This window comes from Phalacrocorax carbo, chromosome 20 (assembly GCF_963921805.1).
Source record: "Phalacrocorax carbo chromosome 20, bPhaCar2.1, whole genome shotgun sequence".
In the NCBI taxonomy this organism is placed as follows: domain Eukaryota; kingdom Metazoa; phylum Chordata; class Aves; order Suliformes; family Phalacrocoracidae; genus Phalacrocorax; species Phalacrocorax carbo.
The window spans coordinates 5,416,671-5,437,266 of NC_087532.1; the positions used below are offsets into that span (position 1 = coordinate 5,416,671).

General features: G+C 41.0%; 2 protein-coding genes and 1 long non-coding RNA gene across 14 annotated transcripts in view; 2 read left to right on the forward strand and 1 right to left on the reverse strand.

The window, feature by feature from the left end:
* UBE4B (ubiquitination factor E4B) overlaps window positions 1–12,045 on the forward strand; it is a 40,839-nt gene extending 28,794 nt beyond the window's left edge. For all 4 annotated transcript variants that reach the window (XM_064470279.1, XM_064470280.1, XM_064470283.1 and 1 more), the window contains 11 exons: window positions 1,737–1,836; window positions 2,586–2,713; window positions 3,094–3,192; window positions 4,018–4,253; window positions 4,938–5,064; window positions 5,357–5,501; window positions 6,581–6,715; window positions 7,090–7,281; window positions 9,525–9,699; window positions 10,175–10,321; window positions 10,742–12,045. In XM_064470279.1, the coding sequence (XP_064326349.1) occupies window positions 1,737–1,836; window positions 2,586–2,713; window positions 3,094–3,192; window positions 4,018–4,253; window positions 4,938–5,064; window positions 5,357–5,501; window positions 6,581–6,715; window positions 7,090–7,281; window positions 9,525–9,699; window positions 10,175–10,321; window positions 10,742–10,803 (1,546 nt within the window). In that variant the 3' untranslated portion in view covers window positions 10,804–12,045. The remainder of the gene's footprint in view (window positions 1–1,736; window positions 1,837–2,585; window positions 2,714–3,093; window positions 3,193–4,017; window positions 4,254–4,937; window positions 5,065–5,356; window positions 5,502–6,580; window positions 6,716–7,089; window positions 7,282–9,524; window positions 9,700–10,174; window positions 10,322–10,741) is intronic.
* Window positions 10,316–16,647, reverse strand: LOC135316583 (uncharacterized). The gene is made up of 3 exons (XR_010375843.1): window positions 16,438–16,647; window positions 13,668–13,750; window positions 10,316–10,482 (listed from the first exon to the last, which is right to left on the reverse strand). It is a non-coding gene; the product is annotated as an uncharacterized LOC135316583 (long non-coding RNA).
* A 61-nt stretch (window positions 16,648–16,708) lies between these two features.
* The window catches only part of KIF1B (kinesin family member 1B), a 97,303-nt gene continuing 93,415 nt past the window's right edge, over window positions 16,709–20,596 (forward strand). For 6 of the 9 annotated variants that reach the window (XM_064470275.1, XM_064470272.1, XM_064470273.1 and 3 more), the window contains exon 1: window positions 16,710–17,066. The gene's annotated coding sequence lies outside the window, so the exon portion shown is untranslated. Of the gene's footprint in view, window positions 17,067–20,596 lie in introns of all 9 variants that reach the window. The other 3 variants (XM_064470270.1, XM_064470277.1, XM_064470278.1) reach the window with 3 other exon arrangements.

Consider the following 20,596-nt stretch of genomic DNA (forward strand, 5'->3'; position numbering starts at 1 on the left):
CTGAGGTGGGATAACTTGTCATATTCTTGGGGTGGGGGGAAGGAAGCCTTCAGCAGTAAACTCTTAATGCTGTTGATGTACGTGTAATTCAGCATGTGGTTTACCATTTTAAAAATTATAAATAAAAGTTGTGATGTTGACAAGAAGATACTGCTGTTTTCCATTTCTCTTGGCGTAAATTCAAATAGACTCTTATAGTTGCTAAACCTCGAAGAATACTCTGTTAAAATTAGAACATATTTTTGGATCATCAGTATTTTCCATTGTTTATAATTGCACTCATTGCATTTTGGTAAATGTTCCTTGGCAGCGATACCGTGAGTTCATTACAGGATTTTTGGACTGCATTTGCAGTGATTTCATTTTTAGTTCTTAAAGCACATGCCGGCCAGGAACCTGGGAAGCTGCAGAGAATGGAGCAGGAAGAGTCAGTATATCTTAAATAATAAAATATTTTCATATAAAACAGCCTGTGGGTTACTTGTAAATAAGCCATACGTTTGGCTTGAAAAAGGAATTGCTTCATTTTCCTTATTTAGAATTGTTGCGAAGGAGTTGCTTATGCAGCAATCTCCATCTAACGGCGCAGAGTGAAGAGCTCTTGGCTTGTACTGACATCAATAGGAGCTTAGTGTTCATGATGTTCCATGAATTGCTTAGTCGCTTGCAACACTGGGCAACGTGATTAGATGTTGGTAATAAAGAACTTAGGCTGGATATTTTTCTGCTGTAGGCAGAGATTGATATGGAAAAGAATTCATATTTAGAGGAGGGATGAAAAGGGACCGTGTTCATATAGTTCAGTATATTGAGTTTCGTTCTAATTAACTGATCTTCCTAAAAAGGATTAAGGTATTTTTAAAGTGTAAATGGTGTGTGTAATGTATATTTAACTCCTCTTCTCTGTGGGGCAGGGTGAGAAGATGGGTAAGGGCGGGAAGGTAATACTAACCACCTCGATTTACTGGTCTTGATTTACCGCTAACAGGGAGACTATAGACTATTCATGTATTGTACTGCTCTGCAAACCTGAATTTTATGGTGAGAGGAGCATGAGAAGGGTAGGAGAGAACTGCAAAAAATCATTTCCAATGGTGGAAAGTGGGAAGATACACAGGATGTGGGCTTGTACCTTTCTTGGGAAAGGGAAGGTGTTTATAACAAGTCCTGTAATCAGCCGCCTTTTTCTTCCATAGCTGATTCTGTTTTCCATTTTCCTTTTTGATATTAGCAGATGAGATCTCTAAATAGCTCGTTTTTGACTGGACTAGCCCTTCTTTGTGTTAGGGTTAATTTTAATCACATCCTTTTAACCTTCCTTTAGAGTAACTGTAGATCTCCGTGTGGGGAAGAAAGAAAAAAGGCAAATACTTCTGTTGTTTTTTTTTTAATACAGTGGATGAAATCAGTTTGCCAGGCAGGATAGGATCCCTTCTGTGTTTCTCCCTCCCCACCCTTTTTTTTTTGTTATTTTTTGCATTGTTCTGATTAGTCTGCCAGGCCTGTATGCAGTGCCTTTGAATGCGTGCTGTGCAGATGTTCAGTCTGCATTCACAAAAGCAATTTATTTTCCTTGTTACGATGATGGGTAACTTCTATGCAAACAATTAGCTGCTTTCCTCACTTTTCTTCTTGGTATTTCTTTGGTATTTGGCAGATAAGTAGATTAAATGCCTTGTAGCTGGCAGTACGTATCCCCTCTGTCATGATAACCAATTATTGCTTATGGTTTTCAGGACTGTTGAAGATTTGAAAAACAATGAAAGCCAGTGGAAGGATTCCCCTCTGGCTACCAGGCATCGAGAAATGCTGAAACGTTGCAAGACACAGCTTAAGGTTTGTAAGTGATTCAGTTGTCAGCTAAATGCCTTTGTCAACCTGCCTGTATGTTTACTGGTGTCCTAATGTTTAAATGCAACTTCCCACTGATGCTTCATGAAAATGGTGCGTTTGAATCTACGAACCCTGCGAGTGTTGCACTAGGTGGTGGTCAGGATGCAATATAACATTAACAGTGACTTCAAAATTCAAAGTAACGGCAAGATAAACTTGGCCAGTATTCCTCAGAAAGACGAAAATACTGTTTTTATTGGAGAGAGAACAGCAAAGGGATTGTGACTTGTTCCGGGGTGGTTAGGCAGGCACAATCCATGCGCAAGATGGAGATGGAGCTCTTGAGTCCCTAATCCCAGGTAGAATTCTCACAAAGGTGGGTATGCTGGGGTCCTCTCTTTTGAAGGTCTGTCCTGCTTAAGTCTTCCTAGTATAAATTGACCCAAACTTCCCGAGCTGTATCACCCAAATGACTTCAGTTGCACATTTTCCCCCTTCAATACCTCTATCATTTCTTTCATTGTTCCCATAAAGGTTGTAAAAGGCTCCTGTCCCTGCAACTTTGATTTATGTGCGTGTTTTTGTGATAAGTTGGGGCTGAAGTGCCGTGTTTTCTTCAAATAAGAGCCTATTTTAACAAGACACCGTTGTATAATTGTCATAATTCGCAGATACATTGATTAGCTTGGATAGGCTTGAGCTCCTTTTATGTTGTCTTGCCCTGGATTAGTTTTTGTGTGCATATTCTGCAGAAACTGGTGAGGTGCAAGGCTTGTGCAGATGCTGGTTTGCTGGATGAAAACTTTCTCAGGAGATGTCTGAATTTCTATGGCATGGTGATTCAGCTGATGCTTCGCATTCTTGACCCTGCCTATCCCAAGTGAGTGTCAAGATTATCTGTGTAAATTGTATCAAAGATACTTCAGATGATGTTAGATTGTTTAGTGAATTCAGCAGTTCTAGAAGTTTGGGGTTTTTTACAGTTTCTGCGTTCTTACACGGTTGTTACTTTATTTATGTCAGTGACAGAAAACGTTGCATGGGATATGTGTCTTGTTTGTAGTTTAAGGTTCAGCTGGCGGGGGGAGCAACCCTTGCCTATGTTTAATATGTCTGAAGTACCGACAGGGATTTTTAAAAAGTCAGCATCAGAACTCCTGTAGAATGTTCCCACAGGAGTCGTCCATAGGGGAGCTCGTGACACTTTCTACTTAACCCTGCTATTTTATTGTCCTGTTTGTTGTCTCTTTTATTCCACAGCATAAAATTGCCTTTAACTCCTGAAGTTCCGAAAGTATTTGCAGCATTGCCAGAGTTTTACGTGGAAGATGTTGCTGAATTTTTATTTTTTATTGTACAGTAAGTTTTTATATCTAAAGGATTTGTACTATCAGTTACCCCTGTAACACATGGTGTGAAATTTAGGGTGTGAGAGTAGTTTCCTGGCTATTCTGTAGTTAATATTCTGGGTTTTTTAACAACACCCGTAAGATTATGGCATTGGCGGTTATTGCTGCTGATATAATGCCTAGATGAGCTCCAGAGTCCCTTCTAACCTAATTTTTTCTTGGAAGAAAGCTGCTGGTTTTTTTATTCCCTCCCTACAAGAATTTTCCTTATGGTTTGGAGTTTGCTGAGTCCTTTTGATCTCATGATATATTTAATCACAACTAGAATAATATTTTTTAAAAGTCATATCTTAATAAGTAGAGAATTCCCCCATTTATAAATTTGCTGGGATGAAATGTATTTGTATGGTTTTAGCAGTTTAGATGGGCATGAATACTATTCAGATGTAACCCTGGAGCTCTGAAGCTGGTCACTGTCTTCCTGAAAATGTACCTTTAAATTCAGACTTTGCTGTGTTGTGCGATGAGGAGGTGTTTTTGCTTTTGCCTTCCTGAAGCACTGTTATAGCGGTACTTCATAGTAAATCTGCTATTACACGCAACAAAGGAATATGATAGTGTTTCAGGCTAAAATTCACCTTCCAGTGAAAGCTGGCAAGACATTTTAGAAGAGTAATAATCTAGTTTCTGTAGAGAAAGATGGGGAATTATGATAAAAAGACTAAACTTTTTCCTGTTGATATTAGTGATCTGAATTTACTTGATGTAAGTGATAAATCTTCTGTAGACAATACAGGGTTGGGGTTTTTAATTTTATTTATCTCCCTCTTTTCAGATATGCTCCTCAGGTGCTTTATGAGCCCTGTACTCAGGACATAGTGATGTTCCTTGTTGTGATGCTGTGCAACCAGAACTACATCCGAAATCCTTATTTAGTAGCCAAGCTGGTGGAAGTGATGTTCATGACAAATCCAGCTGTTCAGCCCCGGACACAAAAATTCTTTGAAATGATTGAGAATCATCCTCTCTCCACTAAATTGTTAGTCCCCTCTTTGATGAAGTTTTACACAGGTAAGTCCTTCATCTGTAGTTCACCGAGTGTGCAGTGAGCATTGTAAGGCAAAAGGCTGTGTTAGTTGTAACCTTTTGAGAAAAAACAAACCAGGTAGATCTTGGGTCTTGTAAAGTTGAGGCTTTGTTGCTCAAGGATACGGGGAAATAGCATTAGATTGAACCTTGAGAACTCTAGTTCTTACACCAGCTGCTGTGCACTGACAAATCTAGTAGATTGACACAATTGTTTTGTGGTGTTCAGATTCCAACTGGAAGGTTTTTTGTTTTCTAAAAGAGTATTAGGATTTTAAAACGTCTGACTGTGGTCTTGCTAGTCCTGTAGTTTCGGATGCTTCAGAAGGGCCTTGCTGCCATAGAAACAACTATCTGCAGTGTTCCCAGAGTTCTCTTATTAGTGAAATTTTAGACCATGGGACGAAGGGCAGAGTGTGGAGTTGAATTGAGCAGGAAGTTTTGTTTCTGACGGTTTTTCTTCAGAAGTGAGCCTGGTTCTGGATTAGCAAACGGGCAGTTGTTGTCTTTTAATGGGCATTTAGATGGATGGGAATTTAATTTCATCTCTTAAAGCTTGGTGCCTGAGGCTCATCACATTGGAGGCAGTAGGGGAGAGATGTGTGTTGCAGGTGAATCCTGGTGGGAAAGAGTTTTGATGGCAGTTCTGGGATGTGTTTTCTTTTTCAGATGTTGAACATACTGGAGCCACGAGTGAATTCTATGACAAGTTTACAATCCGCTACCACATCAGCACCATTTTCAAAAGCCTCTGGCAGAATATAGCTCACCATGGTACCTTTATGGAAGAGTTCAAGTGAGTAAGAAATTGTGTATAATGCTGCGTACTGCCTGCAAGCTGCTCAGGCAATGACCTGAGGAGGTTATTTCCATTGGGAATGGGTGATGCTGCTTTCCGTTGTATATTAAATGGCAACCCCTCCCAGTAGAACTGGAGTGTTTCTAAAGTGAGCTCTGGACATGACAATCAACTTGGGGAATGGGATCATTATTCGAAATATACAGTGCAGAAGGAGTGTTGCTGGGGTTGCAGTCTGCTCTGCGCATCCATCTACTCTGCCGTGATAACTGTGTTTCAATGTTTTCAGCTCTGGGAAGCAGTTTGTTCGCTACATCAACATGCTGATAAATGACACAACTTTCTTGCTGGACGAGAGTCTGGAGTCCCTAAAACGTATCCATGAAGTGCAAGAGGAGATGAAGAATAAAGAACAATGGGACCTGCTGCCCAGGGTGAACAGAGCTGTTTTTCAAAGTGCCCTTTACTTATTTTTAATTTTTTAATACAGGACCATTTAAAAAAAAAAACAAACACTTTTTAATAAGGGGCAGCACCAAAGAGCTGCTCGTGAGAAGCAGTTCTCGATGCTGCTTCTTGCTGCCAGTATGGCCGTGGTCACTCTGGATGACTTTCTGCAAAAAACATCATTCTGCATAGTTATGTTGTGGCTGGCAAAGAGTGTGGTGTGAAGTGGAAATAGTATAAAGTTCTAAATTACTGTGCACTTAATTCTAAGTGGAGAAACTGAGACTTTAACCTTCTTGAAGGAGGTTTCAGAAGATGCTCGCCAGTTGAATTGACTTCAAGGAACAGAAGCTTTTATTTGTTAATGCATTGATCCTGGGTAGAATTGATGCAGACAATTAAAGTTCTAGACCTCAGACCTTAGCCTGATTAAACAATAATTTTGTGCGTTGACCCATCAATGTCAGTTATTTCTATTTTAAGGTTATTGATTTTAAAAAAACAGAAAAAGGCTTTTTTTTTTTTCAAACTTTTATAAAGATCTTGGTTTGCTCTTCTGAAGCCTTTCTTCCTGTTTGTGCCTACTAGCAACGTAAAGTCATTACCGTAGTCACAAAACGAGCTGGTACATCATCTCCAGATTGTTCCAGTGTGGAATGTTTATTACTTACGATGGTGCATAAATTAGAGAGTACCTCACTTGACTCTCAGATCCCAAGCTGGTTTGGAAGTACTGGCATTTGGATGGAAAGGAAGCATAACTCAGCTCTGCAGCTGTGAGGACCAGTTTCAGGATCTAAACAGACTCAGTAACCATGGAGTCTTGTGATACATTCGCATTTATTTTCTTAGTGTTGCAGAATTCTGGAAAACTGGTGCAGACTTTAATATTGGGTAGTACAAGTGAGCTGTACCTTAAATTAAAACACGTATCACATCTGGATTTGAATTGCAGCCTGTTCTTTTGTCTGTCTAGATCACGTTAGCATTATGGCTGCTAAGGTTTTGATGGGTGATGATGTCGGAAATTCTACGGACTTGTAACCACTGAACATTTATTTTCTAGGATCAGCAACAGGCTCGGCAATCGCAGCTAGCTCAGGACGAGCGCGTGTCTCGTTCGTATCTTGCCCTGGCAACAGAAACTGTTGATATGTTCCATATCCTTACCAAGCAGGTTCAAAAGCCTTTTCTCAGACCTGTAAGTCCTGTTTCTAGCTTATCTAACATCTCTGTTGTTGGATAATAACCTGGAAATGTTTGGTAGCCCTTTGTCTCCATTCTCCTCCCCTTCCTCCAACTCACTGAAATCTAATTGCTGTTGAAGCTACTTGATGTTAGGAGCTTTACCTGAGCCACTGAGGTGATGTGGTCCTTCTAGACAGAAGCCGTTTGCTTTAGTTATTTTTTTTTTTTTAATGAAAAGCATGCATAAAGAAAAGGCACTTCCTGCAAGCCTACAAAATGATAATTTTATTAGTTGATAATTCCTGGTCTTCCTGTATGGAAGTCTAGGGATAATCTTCTTTATCACTGCCTTCGTGCTGTGATCCGTGCTTTACTTCGGTTTTGTAGGAACTTGGACCGCGATTGGCCGCTATGTTGAACTTTAACTTACAGCAGCTCTGTGGCCCCAAGTGCCGTGACCTGAAAGTTGAAAACCCTGAGAAATACGGGTTTGAACCAAAGAAGCTGTTGGACCAACTGACTGACATTTATCTGCAGCTAGATTGTGCTCGCTTTGCTAAAGCAATTGCTGATGATCAGGTGAGCTCCAAAAAGCTGAGGGAGGGAAGGGCAGAAGTGCTGCAACAAACAGGACTTTGCAGAGTGCTCTAGAAGAGTTTAATCTTTCTTAATACGCTGCCACCCAGTTTCTGTCATATATGCTTGCAATGTTTTCTTTCAGCAGTTCATCTGTTCATATTCTCTCTGCTCTTTGTTAGATGGGTGTGTTTTCAAAGTGTTTTGCAAACCTATAGACACACATAAACATCTGTAGTGCTTCACACACAGGAAACTTCTGAGCATTAGTTGCTTGTGAGCTACAGCCTCATTTGCAAAATTAGGACAAAGTACTTCTAATTTACAGTGGGGAAAAATGAAGCATACAGAGAGTACTGACTCCCTTCCCCCTTCCTCATCAAGAACACGTGAAATGGGCAGAGTTGGGACTGAGAATGAGCCTCATTTAACAATCCAAAGTTCATTCTCTAGACTAACAATTTCCAAGTTGTATTTCCTTTTATATCGCTTTATTAAATGGTGGAGTAATGAACTGACTTTGAACTCCTCCGGGTAGTCTTGAGACCAGGCTGTTAATCCTTAGGGTAGATAAGCTATTGCTCACCTCTGTGTCCTTGTAAAGTTGTCAGACTGCTGAATCACATCTCTCTATGCCTGTGTCTTACGATACAAACTTTTGAAAATCTAGAGGAAAAAGATGTTTTCAATGGCTACTTGAAATTCTAGAGGAAGCTGGCTTACAATACACGAAGCTGTATTTGCATGTCTAGTGAAGCAGAGGTATCGGAGTAACTCAAGATCTTTTTTTTTTTGTGATTATTTAGGTGATAATAGCAGTAATGCTTCTGAAACAGACCTTATGTTGTTTGCATGTGTATAATGAGCATGCAGGGTATATTTCATGCTGTAAAGTACACGAAAGTGAGAATGTTATCCATCGTTCATTCATCAATGCCAGCCACAGCAAAATGCACAGCAATGACATAGGGATTGAAAAGAAAGAAGCCTGCTGGTGTGGGAACTGGAATAAAGCGTAATTAACAAAGTAGCCCTTCATAAAAAGGAGGGGGAGTGACCAGTGTCTTGGAAACTGTCAATGACAGGAAAGAAACACCAAGGAAATGCACAGTTGGTTAATGGCTACTGGTATTAGGAGAAAAAACCAAAACAAAACAAACAAAAAGTTGCTTGATCATGGCAGGGTCTCTCTAAAGCATTTTGATACATCTCCCGTTTGCAAATCCTAGCACGTATTAGAAGGAATCTGAAAACGTTTATAAAGCTCTGGGCATGTTGCCATAGTTCTGTTCTCCTCTGCGGAGTAAAAAGGCGTTCGGGTGGGCACTGTGTGTCCTAAGTAGTGAATGGTATTTCTTGGTGCAGTATAGTGTAGATGAAAGAAGTGGGGCTGTGTTGAACATTTTAAAATCCCCAAGGAAAAACGGAAATCTTTGAGACTTAGTGTGTGTTGTTTTGTCATTTAATTCAGCTTCGCATTGCAGGGTAAATAAATTTTTATTAAAAGGCTTATACGAAAACATGGCATTGTGAACTTCAGAGAAAAAACAGCTTTCAGAAGTCCTTGCCTAACTTTCTTTTCTTTTACATGAAAACAACGCTTGCTTCAGTTGAAACTGCAGGATACGCGTTTGGTCTCTGTACTGTGTAGCTGTACAGTTCTTACACACCAGCTGGCGAGTTTCCAGCAAGTATTAGCTCCCTCTGAGTTGCCTCACTACTTTTACAACATCATGGGGTGGGTTTTTTGTTTGGGTTGGGAGAAAGAATCACTCCCTTCCCAATGCTGCCTTGCACATTATCAGAGAAGTCAAGAAATCAAAAAAAACTTTTCATTTTATGCTGTATTTTTAGCCAAGACTTGTGAGAACAAGAACACACACAGAAGGGGCAGGACAGATGTTTTGTCTAAGGAACAATTCTAATCATTGCAGTCAGCCTCCCCGAGGGTCTTAGTCATTTTGATTAGGGGATGTTGCCTGCCTGGTTTTTTTCGGTCCTGAAGAGTTCCACAGTTAGTGATAACCAGTAAAAAACCATGATTCTACCCCACAGCTGACATTCTGGTGCCAGATGAAATGTTATCTACACGCTACTTTTCTGTCTTACGTAATGTTGAGGTTTCATTGATTTAAAGTTTTAAAAATTATGAAGCTTTAAAAATGCATTAAAAGTTCCTTATAATTTTTATGGCACATTAGGATAGTACAACTCAGCGAAGTTGTGTCTCTGTGCTTTGCTTGTAGAGGTCCTACAGTAAAGAGCTCTTTGAGGAGGTGATCTCAAAGATGAGAAAGGCTGGCATCAAGTCGACCATAGCAATAGAGAAATTCAAACTGCTGGCAGAGAAAGTGGAGGAAATTGTTGCCAAGAACGCCCGTGCAGAAATTGATTACAGTGATGCTCCAGATGAATTCCGAGGCAAGTTGAGTTTTCTAAATACTGGCTTTTTAGAAGAAGAATTTGTTTTGCTACTTTGATTCTAAATATGTATATAATAATAGCTAAAAGTTTCTTTGTTTCTTTCTTGGGATTGTACTGTCCAGTCCTATCCATGTTCTGCTTACATGTTTTGTTTTTTACTGTTTTAAAATACAAAAAACCCAACAACAAAAAACCAAAACAAACAACACCCACCCCCCCAAAAAAACCCCAACCAACCAAAAAAGCAACTAAAATCTGACAATAGGGTGAAAATAGCTACTGCTTAGTCCCACTTCAGAAAGGGAAAAGCAGTATAAAGGCTTAGTCCGCTGCTAAATTTAATAATTTTCTGTAACTTCAGCAATATACCCGATTGGGGGCCCCGAATATCAGTTCCGCACTGTGGTTTTGTGTGCGGATAAAATTTGTAGCTATTGTGTTCAGTGTGACGAGGAGATGCTTGTGCCCTCAGATCCGCTTATGGACACCCTGATGACTGACCCTGTGAGGCTGCCATCTGGAACTATCATGGACAGGTCAATCATCCTTAGGCACCTGTTGAACTCCTCCACTGATCCGTTCAATCGTCAGACGCTGACAGAAAATATGCTGGAGCCAGGTATCGGTTTAACGGTTAGCAATGGAGGTGCGGGCTGGGGGAGGCAGCGTGTGTGCAGTTGGTTCTGTGTGCTTTCGGAAGGCAGTGTTGAGGCCTCGGTAGAGGTCCCGGTTCTTTCATCTCAACTTGCACAGGAAAGTTCATTGCTTCTGTTTTCCCTTCTGGGGAAAAAAAACCCACGCCCTTGCCTTTATAATTGCTGGGCTAAAGGACTTTATTGGGGTAGGTAAATGAGTAATTCATTTACCCAAAGCTGAGCAGAAAATATATTGGTAGAGAAGACAATAGTAGTAGATATTCCTGATCAGGTTTCTAGAACAGAAATCGCTATTGGTCATGAGGAGCTTTCTTACAGTAGCATTACTAAATAATTTAACTGCTAAGGTAATCATTCTTTTTTCTCTTTTTTTACGCTATTAGTGCCAGAACTCAAAGAGCAAATCCAAGCCTGGATGAGAGACAAGCAGAATGCTGACCATTAAAAATTCCCTTGCAGTGCACGCCAACACCAATGGGAAGAACAGGGCGTGGGCTGTTCTGGTAATAGTGGAGCAGATACACTTTGAAAGCTGTTGATGGGATTAGCACGCCCACTGGCACTGCCTTGCAGTAGTGACCAGAAGCATGTGGACGAGGAGAGAAGTGGCTTAATTCTTGTACATATATTTAAGTGATAATGATGGTCAATAACATGGAGGACAAGCTAGGAAGTTGCTTATGTTACAAAACTGTCCTTCAACATGTCACATTTTGGAGTTTTTACAGCTGAATTATTTTGGCAAAGATGAATGGATCAGGGCAGCATCCCTTCAACCTTATTTTTTACAGCCAGATATCCGTTAATTTGATTGTGGTTAGAACCTTGGACATTTTGCTGCTAAAGTAACTTTTTCCCTCTCTTTTTCCTCTTCGACCCAACAAACCTGCACTGCTGTCGTCTTTTTTTTTTGTAATGCAAAAAAAAGAAATCCCTGTGAAAATCAAAATCATTCCCCTGCCCTCAAACGAACATATTCTGTGCGATAACTGTGCCTGCAACAAAGTGTTAATCTTGGGATCGTATTTTTATATTACACATATTTGCATATTTGGTTTTTAATTTGTGTTAGACACAAGGATAATGTCAAAAAAGCAGAGACTTCACATGGATTTTAATTTCTGTTCTCTGAGATGTCCCTTTTCTTTCTGTTGATCTTACATGCTCTGGTATTTTTCAAAAGCCTTGAGATAGAAATATGTTAACAGCTGCCATGAATGAGATGCTTCGGAATACCTGGATTTCAGTGACTTTTAAAAAAATTAAATCCATTCTTTTAATGCTGCAGATACAACATATGCTACATGACAGTTCTGAGCCATTAGAGCTCAGCTACAGAGAGCAGATCCTTTTATTCTTGGAGGCTGCAGTTTGGGGCAGGGGTCATTTTTTTATGTTGCGTACCAATTTGTATCCATGGCTTGGCCTTACCAAAGCAGAAAGGGTGCAGGAAATGTAGAATTACATTTTTAAAAAAAAAATTTAAAAAAAATATTCACAAACATTTTTGTATTACTGCCCCCTGCATATGATACTTGAATTTCCTTTTTAAAAAGGATTTGAAACCACAGTGTTTTAAAATTAAGTCTGAAAAAAGGTTGGTTTTCTTTTGTTTTTTTTTCGCTGTGTCTTCTGTTCAATTCCTGACTCTCTTGAACTACAATAAATGATACACACTCGCACAAAATGTTTCCTTTGTCTTTCTTTCCTTTAAGTGTCAGTGAAAGTATATTAAAAAACCCAAAACAACCCACAACAAATGATTTGGGTGGCTTTGGTCAGGTTTGCTGACAGTGGTTTAGGGCCTGGAGATAACTTAGTAAATTATCTAAGAAATGTCAGTGCACGCAGATATCACTAATACTTCAAAGTAACGAGTGGGTGACTCTTACGCCTATTCATAGCTACATGACAGTTGGTGACAGGCTCCAGGGGGAACTTTGCTGAGGCTATATATAATCCAGTGTTGACCTTTGAGATGTGCAAGTAATTCTGAATTAAAATGTAGTGGGTTTGGGGGTGGTTTTTTGTTTGGTTTTTTGTTGGTGTTTCCCCCCACAGTATGTGTGTTTTCCCCAGGTGTGGGAGGACAATTCCAAAATCTGTGTGTGCACGGCCTGCTGCAACAGAGAAGTTTGTTTGACTTGTTCTAGAGTTCCTTAACCTTCACTCCTTCCACAAAATCAAACCTCTCTCTTCTTCCCTCTTCAAAAGTCACAGAACAATGTCTGCTAGGCTTTTATCTGCAAGCTGTCATTCAGCATCCCAATCCACTGTGGGTTCTGAACACATTCTAAGGGTATGCAGTGAGCTGTAGCTTTCAAGGTGTGCTTTCTTTTTTTAGTAAAGAGGTAATTATTTTCTACATAAAGAAAAACAAACCTTCCACTGTCACCTTATTATGGATTATAGCTTGAAATCCCTAGAAATATCCCAGAATTTGATGGAGAACAACTGTTCAGCAGAGTATGTTTGTTTTTACTGCAGGATGACTAAACTGCTATGGTTTCATATTACGGCTTTTTTTCCATAAGTTAATGCTAAATGATGTTAAGTTGTATTGACAGGCTATGAATGCATTGGAAAGATGGAAAAAATGCTGTCTTCAAATTTTCAGCTACTACAAATCAGACACACCACCACCTTTTGTGAATAAGGATGCTGTGGAAACAATGAGCAGCTGTATAAAATGAGAAAAGCACCAGCAGAAATAATCCATCCTTAAATTAAAAAAAGCTGGTTGCTTAAGAGTATCCTGTGCAGGCCTTGAGGCGTGCTATTCCCTAATAGTTCTTGGTATTTCACATTTGAAGTGTTACAAGTACCACCAAAGAAGGTTGTGAATTTAAATGTTTTACCAGAAAATCTCTAAGGAACTGGCTCTTTTTTAATCTAAGTATAAAATTAAAATCCTGGGTTTTTTTCTTTATTCCATTGTACCAACTGAAAGGCTTGTTGGAATAAATTCAGGATGTTTGTATTAGCATTGTCTGACTGAAGGAAATAAAAAATATTTACATTTGGTATAGGATGTATTCAGCACAATGCCCTTCAGAATCTGACTATCATTTTTCTGCCATCATATCAAAGAGCATTACTGAACTGTTTTGTCTACTTATGGGATCCATTTATCACTTGAAAATGCATCGATGCAGATGTTACAGAAGACAGGAATGCTAACACTTAGGTGGCTAAGAACTTTATCTGGAAAACCAGTATCAAGTATTTCAAAGGTGTGATTTCAGACAAACGGTCTCCCAAACTCAGCGTTTTGGGGCAGAATAATGAAATGTATTTTAACACAAGCACCTGAAAGTACCGTTGTCTTGCTGTCTCCTGGGTACAAAAGTGATTCAAACCCGTCTTTCAGAGGGTAGTGGACATCTGAGTAACTGAAAAGGAAAGCTGAAGTTAGTACTGGATTAAGAATAAATCTCCCACAAAAGCATATTGGTTGTGTGACAATTCTTAGTTTAATTCATGTAATACTACCTGCAGTGTTTTGTGATTTCCTCTCCCCCTATTAATGTGTAACCTTATTACAATATAGAGATTTTATATTGGAGATCACAGAAACTATCAATTGATCAAATTACCTTTGACGTTTACATGTATCTGCAGAATCCCAACAGCTTTGAGCTGTGAACTGCTCATCCCAGGGATGGCTAACTTACGTAAATGTTGCAAAACGTGCTTTTCTTGGAAAATCTAAGCTACAAGATTGTATTGCTGGCCTTTACTTGCCCTCTACCTATGTGACTAGAGAAATGACTAGGGCAAGTTCTGATGTTATAGCAATACACTTCAGTACAATTGATTCTATTATATCACCATTTACACTTATGTAATAGCACAATTTACATCTCAACTATTCCCTGCTGGCTGCAAGGACAGCCTAAAGCTGTTAATAGCAGGACGACAGGGCTGCTTTAGCCAGCAATAGATTGACTGGAACAATCCCCAGGAGCATTGCACTACAATCTATCTGCCTTCATTACCACTTAGCTTAAACCTCCCCTCTTTCCTGTATTTAAATGGCCTTCCCAATTTTACGTATTGTATCTCAGTGATTTGAGTAACCAACTGTATTTGTACAAATAGAAGAAATTTTTCACAGTACTATTTGCTCTCCTTTTCCCAGTACAATAATGCTCAAGAACACTTTTTGCGTGCTGGGGACTGTCATTATGTGACTATTTTCTTGGAAAGTAATGTCTAAATTCTAGTTTTAAATGCATACATGCTTGCAGGGCATGGGATCTGTTTCAGCTGCTTTGCAGGGCTATATAGTATTGGTTGGAAATATAACAAGGAGTAAGAATGGTTCCTTTCCTGTAACGGAATGGATGCTGATTTTTTTATACAGTATTCATAGGTAGAACATTGTAGTAGAATTCCACTTCAGTACATTTTTTAGTAAGTTAATTCTACATTACCCAAGGAGACCTGACTTTCAAAAATGATATTGAGAAGGCTAGTCTAATTAAATTGAGATAAAATGCCTAAATTCTATAATGAAAAAGGCATCACAACTGGCTAGACGAGGACTGCCTTAATACTTCACCACCTTTCAACTCCATACTTGGCTGTTTAAGGAGGAATTATCCTTGTCTCCCTCTGCAGTGATGACCTCCCAGATGCTATACAGCGTGTGTCATTTACCCTTCACCATCCTCTTTCTCAACATGTAACCAGATTTTCTCTAAACATTCCTAGCAGATTTTTAAGACTGTGTAAGCAAGCAACCAAACGAATGTACTGAAACTACTCTATGTGAGTGCTCTCCAAATTTAGACATAAGACAGTGATACGAGAACTGTTGTTCTGGGGAGACACGACACAAACTTTGCTGAAGTAAAATAAATCACGTCTATTATCACAGAGGACTGCAGCATACACCCAGTATTCAGAGAATTTGCAGAGGATTTCGAAACAGGTTTTTTTAGTTGTGGGTTGGTTTTTTTTTTCCCCAGAGAAATTATAGCTGACCTAATTCTGCATGGCCCTAGATAGATGTTAGCAGTTACATCACACTAAAACCACCACTAAATCCTATGTCCCCTCAATAGGAACTCTTCCAAAATTCGAATAATGGTATTTGCTAAGACATATGAAAGCCCCATATTTTTGCTTTGTTGGTTCTGCAGCAGCATTTCCCTACAAAGCGCGGCTGTGTGGTGTTTTGCATTCGCAGGCATCGCAGCAGATGATAACACACGCAGGATGAGATTGGCAAGGGGGAAAAGTCACTTTTCACCAAACAGAAAGTAACAAATAACTCATTCACCCCCAAACCTGAAACTGATGGGGAACACAGGAGGCACAGCAGAGGCTGGTGTAGTTAACAACAGGGGCCCCTGAACCAAAATAAATTTTGTTCTGAAACTAAACATCACAGGTCCCAAATGCTCTGAACAGCTTAAATCCAATTCCTGTATCGTGGTGTTTGTATGGAAAATACGTAATTACGGTACTTAATATTATTCTATTTAAAATGCTTGTAAGCGTAAACATAAGCTTCTAACAGTAGAAATGATCGAAGTACTAATGGAGAGAACTTACTGCCACAAAATTAAATTTTTGAGAATATACATGAAATTACTGAAAGTACAAAAGCTAATGCAACACCACCAAAACAATTTAATCACATAAAAATACATTGAGAGCTGCAAAAAACCACAAAACCTCAGGCTGCTCAAAATACGCTTGGGGGTGTGGGGAAGGGAGAAGTAACCCCTCCCTTCTGAGCTACCATCGCTGGGCCTCGTTTTGGACTCGAAATCCTCCTGACTCCCCCCGACGCTGACCAGAATTGGCGAACCCGCTCCTTCAGCCACCGCTTTTGGGCGGGCGGCGCGCCCACGGGCCCCTCGCGGCGGCGGCGCCAACCGGCCGCGTACGTTAGAAAGGCTTTTTTTTGGTCACAAGTGCTCCATTTCTGCTCACGCCTGTGGTAACGCCAGGCCTCCCGCCGCCTCGGGGGCGCGCACGCACACAGCGCGGCGGAGCGGTGATACGATCCTGGGTCTCCTCGTGCCGCTCGTTACAGGTTAAAAGAGGGATGATGCGCATTCCGTACCGAGTCCTGATTGGTTGGGGATGAAGAAGAAACGATTCCCCGGGATCCGGTAGTTCGGCGGAGGGATTGACTTAGAGGGAGGAGTGGGGATCGTCGTTGCGGTCGAGTATTCCCGATCTGTGATTGGTGCACGGCTGTGTCAGCCTGTGATTGGCATGGCAAGAGGCGGGCACTCGCTGATTCTGCGCCTGGCGATTGGTGATCCGCAGGGAGGAGGGAGTACCGGCGCGCGGCTATTGACGGACGGGCGTTCCTCCCCCCGCGGAGGCGGGGCTGGGCGTAGAGCCCGGAGATCCTGTCAGTGCGGGAGCGGCGCTGCGGGGAGCGCGTCGCTGCGCTCGTTTTTCCCGGCGCGGCCTTTCTCTTTCTTCCCTCCCCTTTTTTCCCCTCCCTCCTTCCCCCCCTCGCCCTTCCCGCTTCCTTCCTGCTCCCTTCCTGGCGGCGGGGAGCGGAGGGGGGTCTCCCGGCCTCGGTGGAGGCGGCGAAGTGGTGATGGCGATGGCTGGACTCTTCTGTTTCCTCCGCCCCGCGCTGCGCTGTTTCGCCGGCCGCGCCGCCTTCCCCAGCTGCTGACAGCGCCGGCGGCCCCGCACCGCCCGCGTTTTGCGGATCCCCCCGCTCGTCCCCAGGTGAGGGGCGGCGGGCGCTGAGGGAGCTCAGCAATCCGGCGGGGGATGGTGGGGGAGCGGGGGAGGCGCGCAGGGGCCGGCTGGGTGGCGGGGCGGGGTGGGGGGAGGCGGGGGTGGCTGGTTCACGCAGGTAGTTGGCAGGGGGAAGGGGGGGGCGCCCCGGGTGGGAGGGGGTTTGGCAAGGGTGGGGGGGAATGGGGAGCCTTGGCGGGACAGGGTGCCCCGGAGCTGCCAGGGCAGCGGCACAAGGGCGTGGGGCCCGCCTCGGCCTTCCCTTGCCTCCATCTCCTGATGCATATATTTGTCCCCCGGGACGCTTCCTTCCCCTTTCCCCCAGGCGCTCCGAGCCATGGCGGTGCGGCCGCTTCCCGTCCTTTTCCTCCTCTGACTCCCGTCCGCTGTGTGGGTCGCGAATATCGCCGCGTTTCGGCATCCTTTTTCTCTGTTCTAGCTCAGATGAGGTGGAGGCGATAATTGTTTGTTCAGGAGGGAGGCGTAGTCCCTCAACCAGCTGGAAGATGCAAGAATGTAGAAGGATTGTGGTTTTCAGGGTGTTTTTGTGTGGACCTGGAGGTAGTGGGTCTGTCCCTGGATTCGGTACAGCACAATTACTGAGGCAGCCATATTGGGATGATGATCTGACAATCCTCGGTGAGCTCAGTCAGGAGGCAGGCGTCAGGAGACAGGATGACAGGCCTGGTAGTTTTGGGGTCATTGGCAGAATATGGGTATTAAACTGAGGCTGGAAAACTAAAATTCACCGGAAGCAGATGGTGAATTTGTATCTGTTCTCTGAAGTGTCAAATACGTTCATACCAAATTTTAAAGTATATTTCTCTTTGCTTCCAGCTCCTCCTTAGCTCAGTGCCTTTTGTTATTGCACAATCTAGTGCATTGGTGTGTTGATAAATAGCCATGTGTTTATATGATCGGATTTTCAGTGCCTTGCCAAGTTCTGCACCACTGTTTTATCTGGCATCTTCACTTAGTACAAAGATAGCAATCCGTAGTGTGTGAGCTCAGCTGATCTATCCGACTGTCATCACTACCTGATCCTTCGTGGAGGACCTAAAACTGGATTCGTTGTGGTTCTCTTGTTCATAAACCCCTGCTGCTCTGAACAGCTGTTTTGCTAACTTTCCATATACTAATCTCTATCCTCATTCGTTTTCTTTCTTTAGAGCTGTTGTATGATTAACTTACAAGCAATTTTTTTGTTTAAAAGTTAGCACATTCTCTGCTAGGTGTACCGATGCAAATAAGACACAATGGCTGGCTATGTTAAATAAAAGTGATGCTTTTGTGATGTGCGGTGGGGTTTTATTTTTTTAATGTAGAGATACAGATTCTGAACATTGTTTTTGTAACTTGTTGTAAACTTTTCTCAATATATCAATAATACTTTGGTTCTAAATCTCTATTCTGCTTGTGACTTTATATCAAAAACCAGCAATATGTTCTGTTTTTTGACATTGCATAAAAACTGGTTTGTCAGAACTTTCAAATACTTCCAAGGATCCTAGTCTTAATGAACAGCTTGCTTCGTTAAACATTTGTGTGAAACTCTGAATCTAGATACACATGCTTTGAGACCATGAAGGGTGATTGACCAACGTCACTGGGTTTGTCAGCTTAAATAACAGAAAATTAGAAACAAGATATTTAGATTATTTGTTTAATGACACACTTTACTATTAAAACCTCACTGCGTAACTTACAGGGTGGATAGGGAATATAATTTAATAATAGTTTAAAAGAAGTCTAAAATTAATACGTAGGATTTGCTTTTTTGCTGATGGAGCTCACTAAACAACTTAAATATCTACCATGTGTTTTAGAGCCAGTGGTATATCACGTCAAAGACTCAGGCATGCAGTTCCCTTCTTTACGTTGCTCCTGGGGTCATACTTGACTGAGTGTTAAAAGATACGCAGCTAGTAGACTGTTTCCAAGACATGAGGAGAATGGTTCGTTCTAGCATGGATGGCAGCCTGCTAAGCCTATAATGAACATGTGAAAGACAGCTTTTTTTTTTTTAAAAAAAAAAGACTTTGTTCTAAACCTGAACCACAGACTATTGCACATTTTGTTTAGCTCTCTGGCAAGTTACGTCTCCTATTACTACTCTGTAGGCAGCGTTTTTTAGTAGTAAGTGATACTACTGAGAAATGTGAGCCCTGAAAAACCAGTTGCAATTTATTATCTGTGATGCTATGCAACTTGGTCTCATTTTACCTTATTATGACTTTATAAAATATTTTTAATATTTATAAATTTTTAAATATTTATAAATTGAATATTTATAAAATATTTTATTATGATGTTATAAAATGTTACAACCAGATAAAGTTGCTGATAAGTAGAAAAAAAAACTGCAAAAAACCTTCAAAACCCCAGCAACATAAATTTGTGGGAAGCTTGGAAGAATATATAAATTTCGGTTAATTTGCTGGTTAAGGAAAACTAAATGTTGCATAATGAGACAATGATCAAAACATCTGAAATTCATGTGCAACTACAAGGAGGCATTTTACTTACTTCAGCAATGAAAAGTAGTAGAGTTGAGAATGAATGAGATTTAAAATTACACCACCTTTAATTTTCTATAAGCACAGAAGTTAGGGTTGGGGAAAGTTGGTAATTGCAAAAGTGTACCAGTTAAATTTTTATGCTGTTGTAGGTGACTTTGTGACCTGTTCTGTAAGAATTTTTTTTACAGCTGTGTTTCAGAGAAGGCTGTTATTTAGCCGGTTCACATGGAGTCTCTGGCGTTGGCCTTTTCATGCTTTCTTATTGTGAATATAGTCTTCAGAGGTACTCAAGAATTTATTTTTTTTTAAGTAGATGATTCTTTCACTCCATCTTCTGTTTGCCAGTTTCTTAGATATACTAGTTATCTGTGGAAATTCATGTAGTACCCTGAGAGGCATCTCCATGAAAACATCTGGGAAAAAAAATCTTTGTATGTGGGACTCTTCAGTAAGAAGGAAAAATAAGCTCCCGATGTTTCATAAATAATATTATAAGAACACATTGGTTGTAATTTTTTTTCTTAAAAAAAAAAAATCCCTTCATTAATGACCTTACCTTTATTCATTGGTCCTTGTGGGAAGCTGACAAAATTACGGTTTCACATCAACATGGATAGATGGGAAAAGACAGATGAGAACCACTAAGCTGATGCAGGTGGAGTTTCTGTGCTGTGCTACACCCTATGAGAATGCCACCTACTCATTTTCTGCAACCTGACAAAGTAAACCGGGTCACGATGAACTTGATAATAACAGAGATTTTGCACTTGATGGATTTCTTAAATTGTATTTCAGAAACAGACTGCTTGGTGGCCATATACAGTAACATTCCTGTTTTCTAGCAGCAATATTCAGGGTCAGTTGAATAATACTACTGGGATGTATCAGGATTAGTCTTGTTACTTAGCTTTCATGTGAGGGCGTGGGTACTTACGCAAGGGTCATATTAAGAAGGGAGAGTAAAAATTCCACACGGTAGATAGGAAGAAGCTTATAATG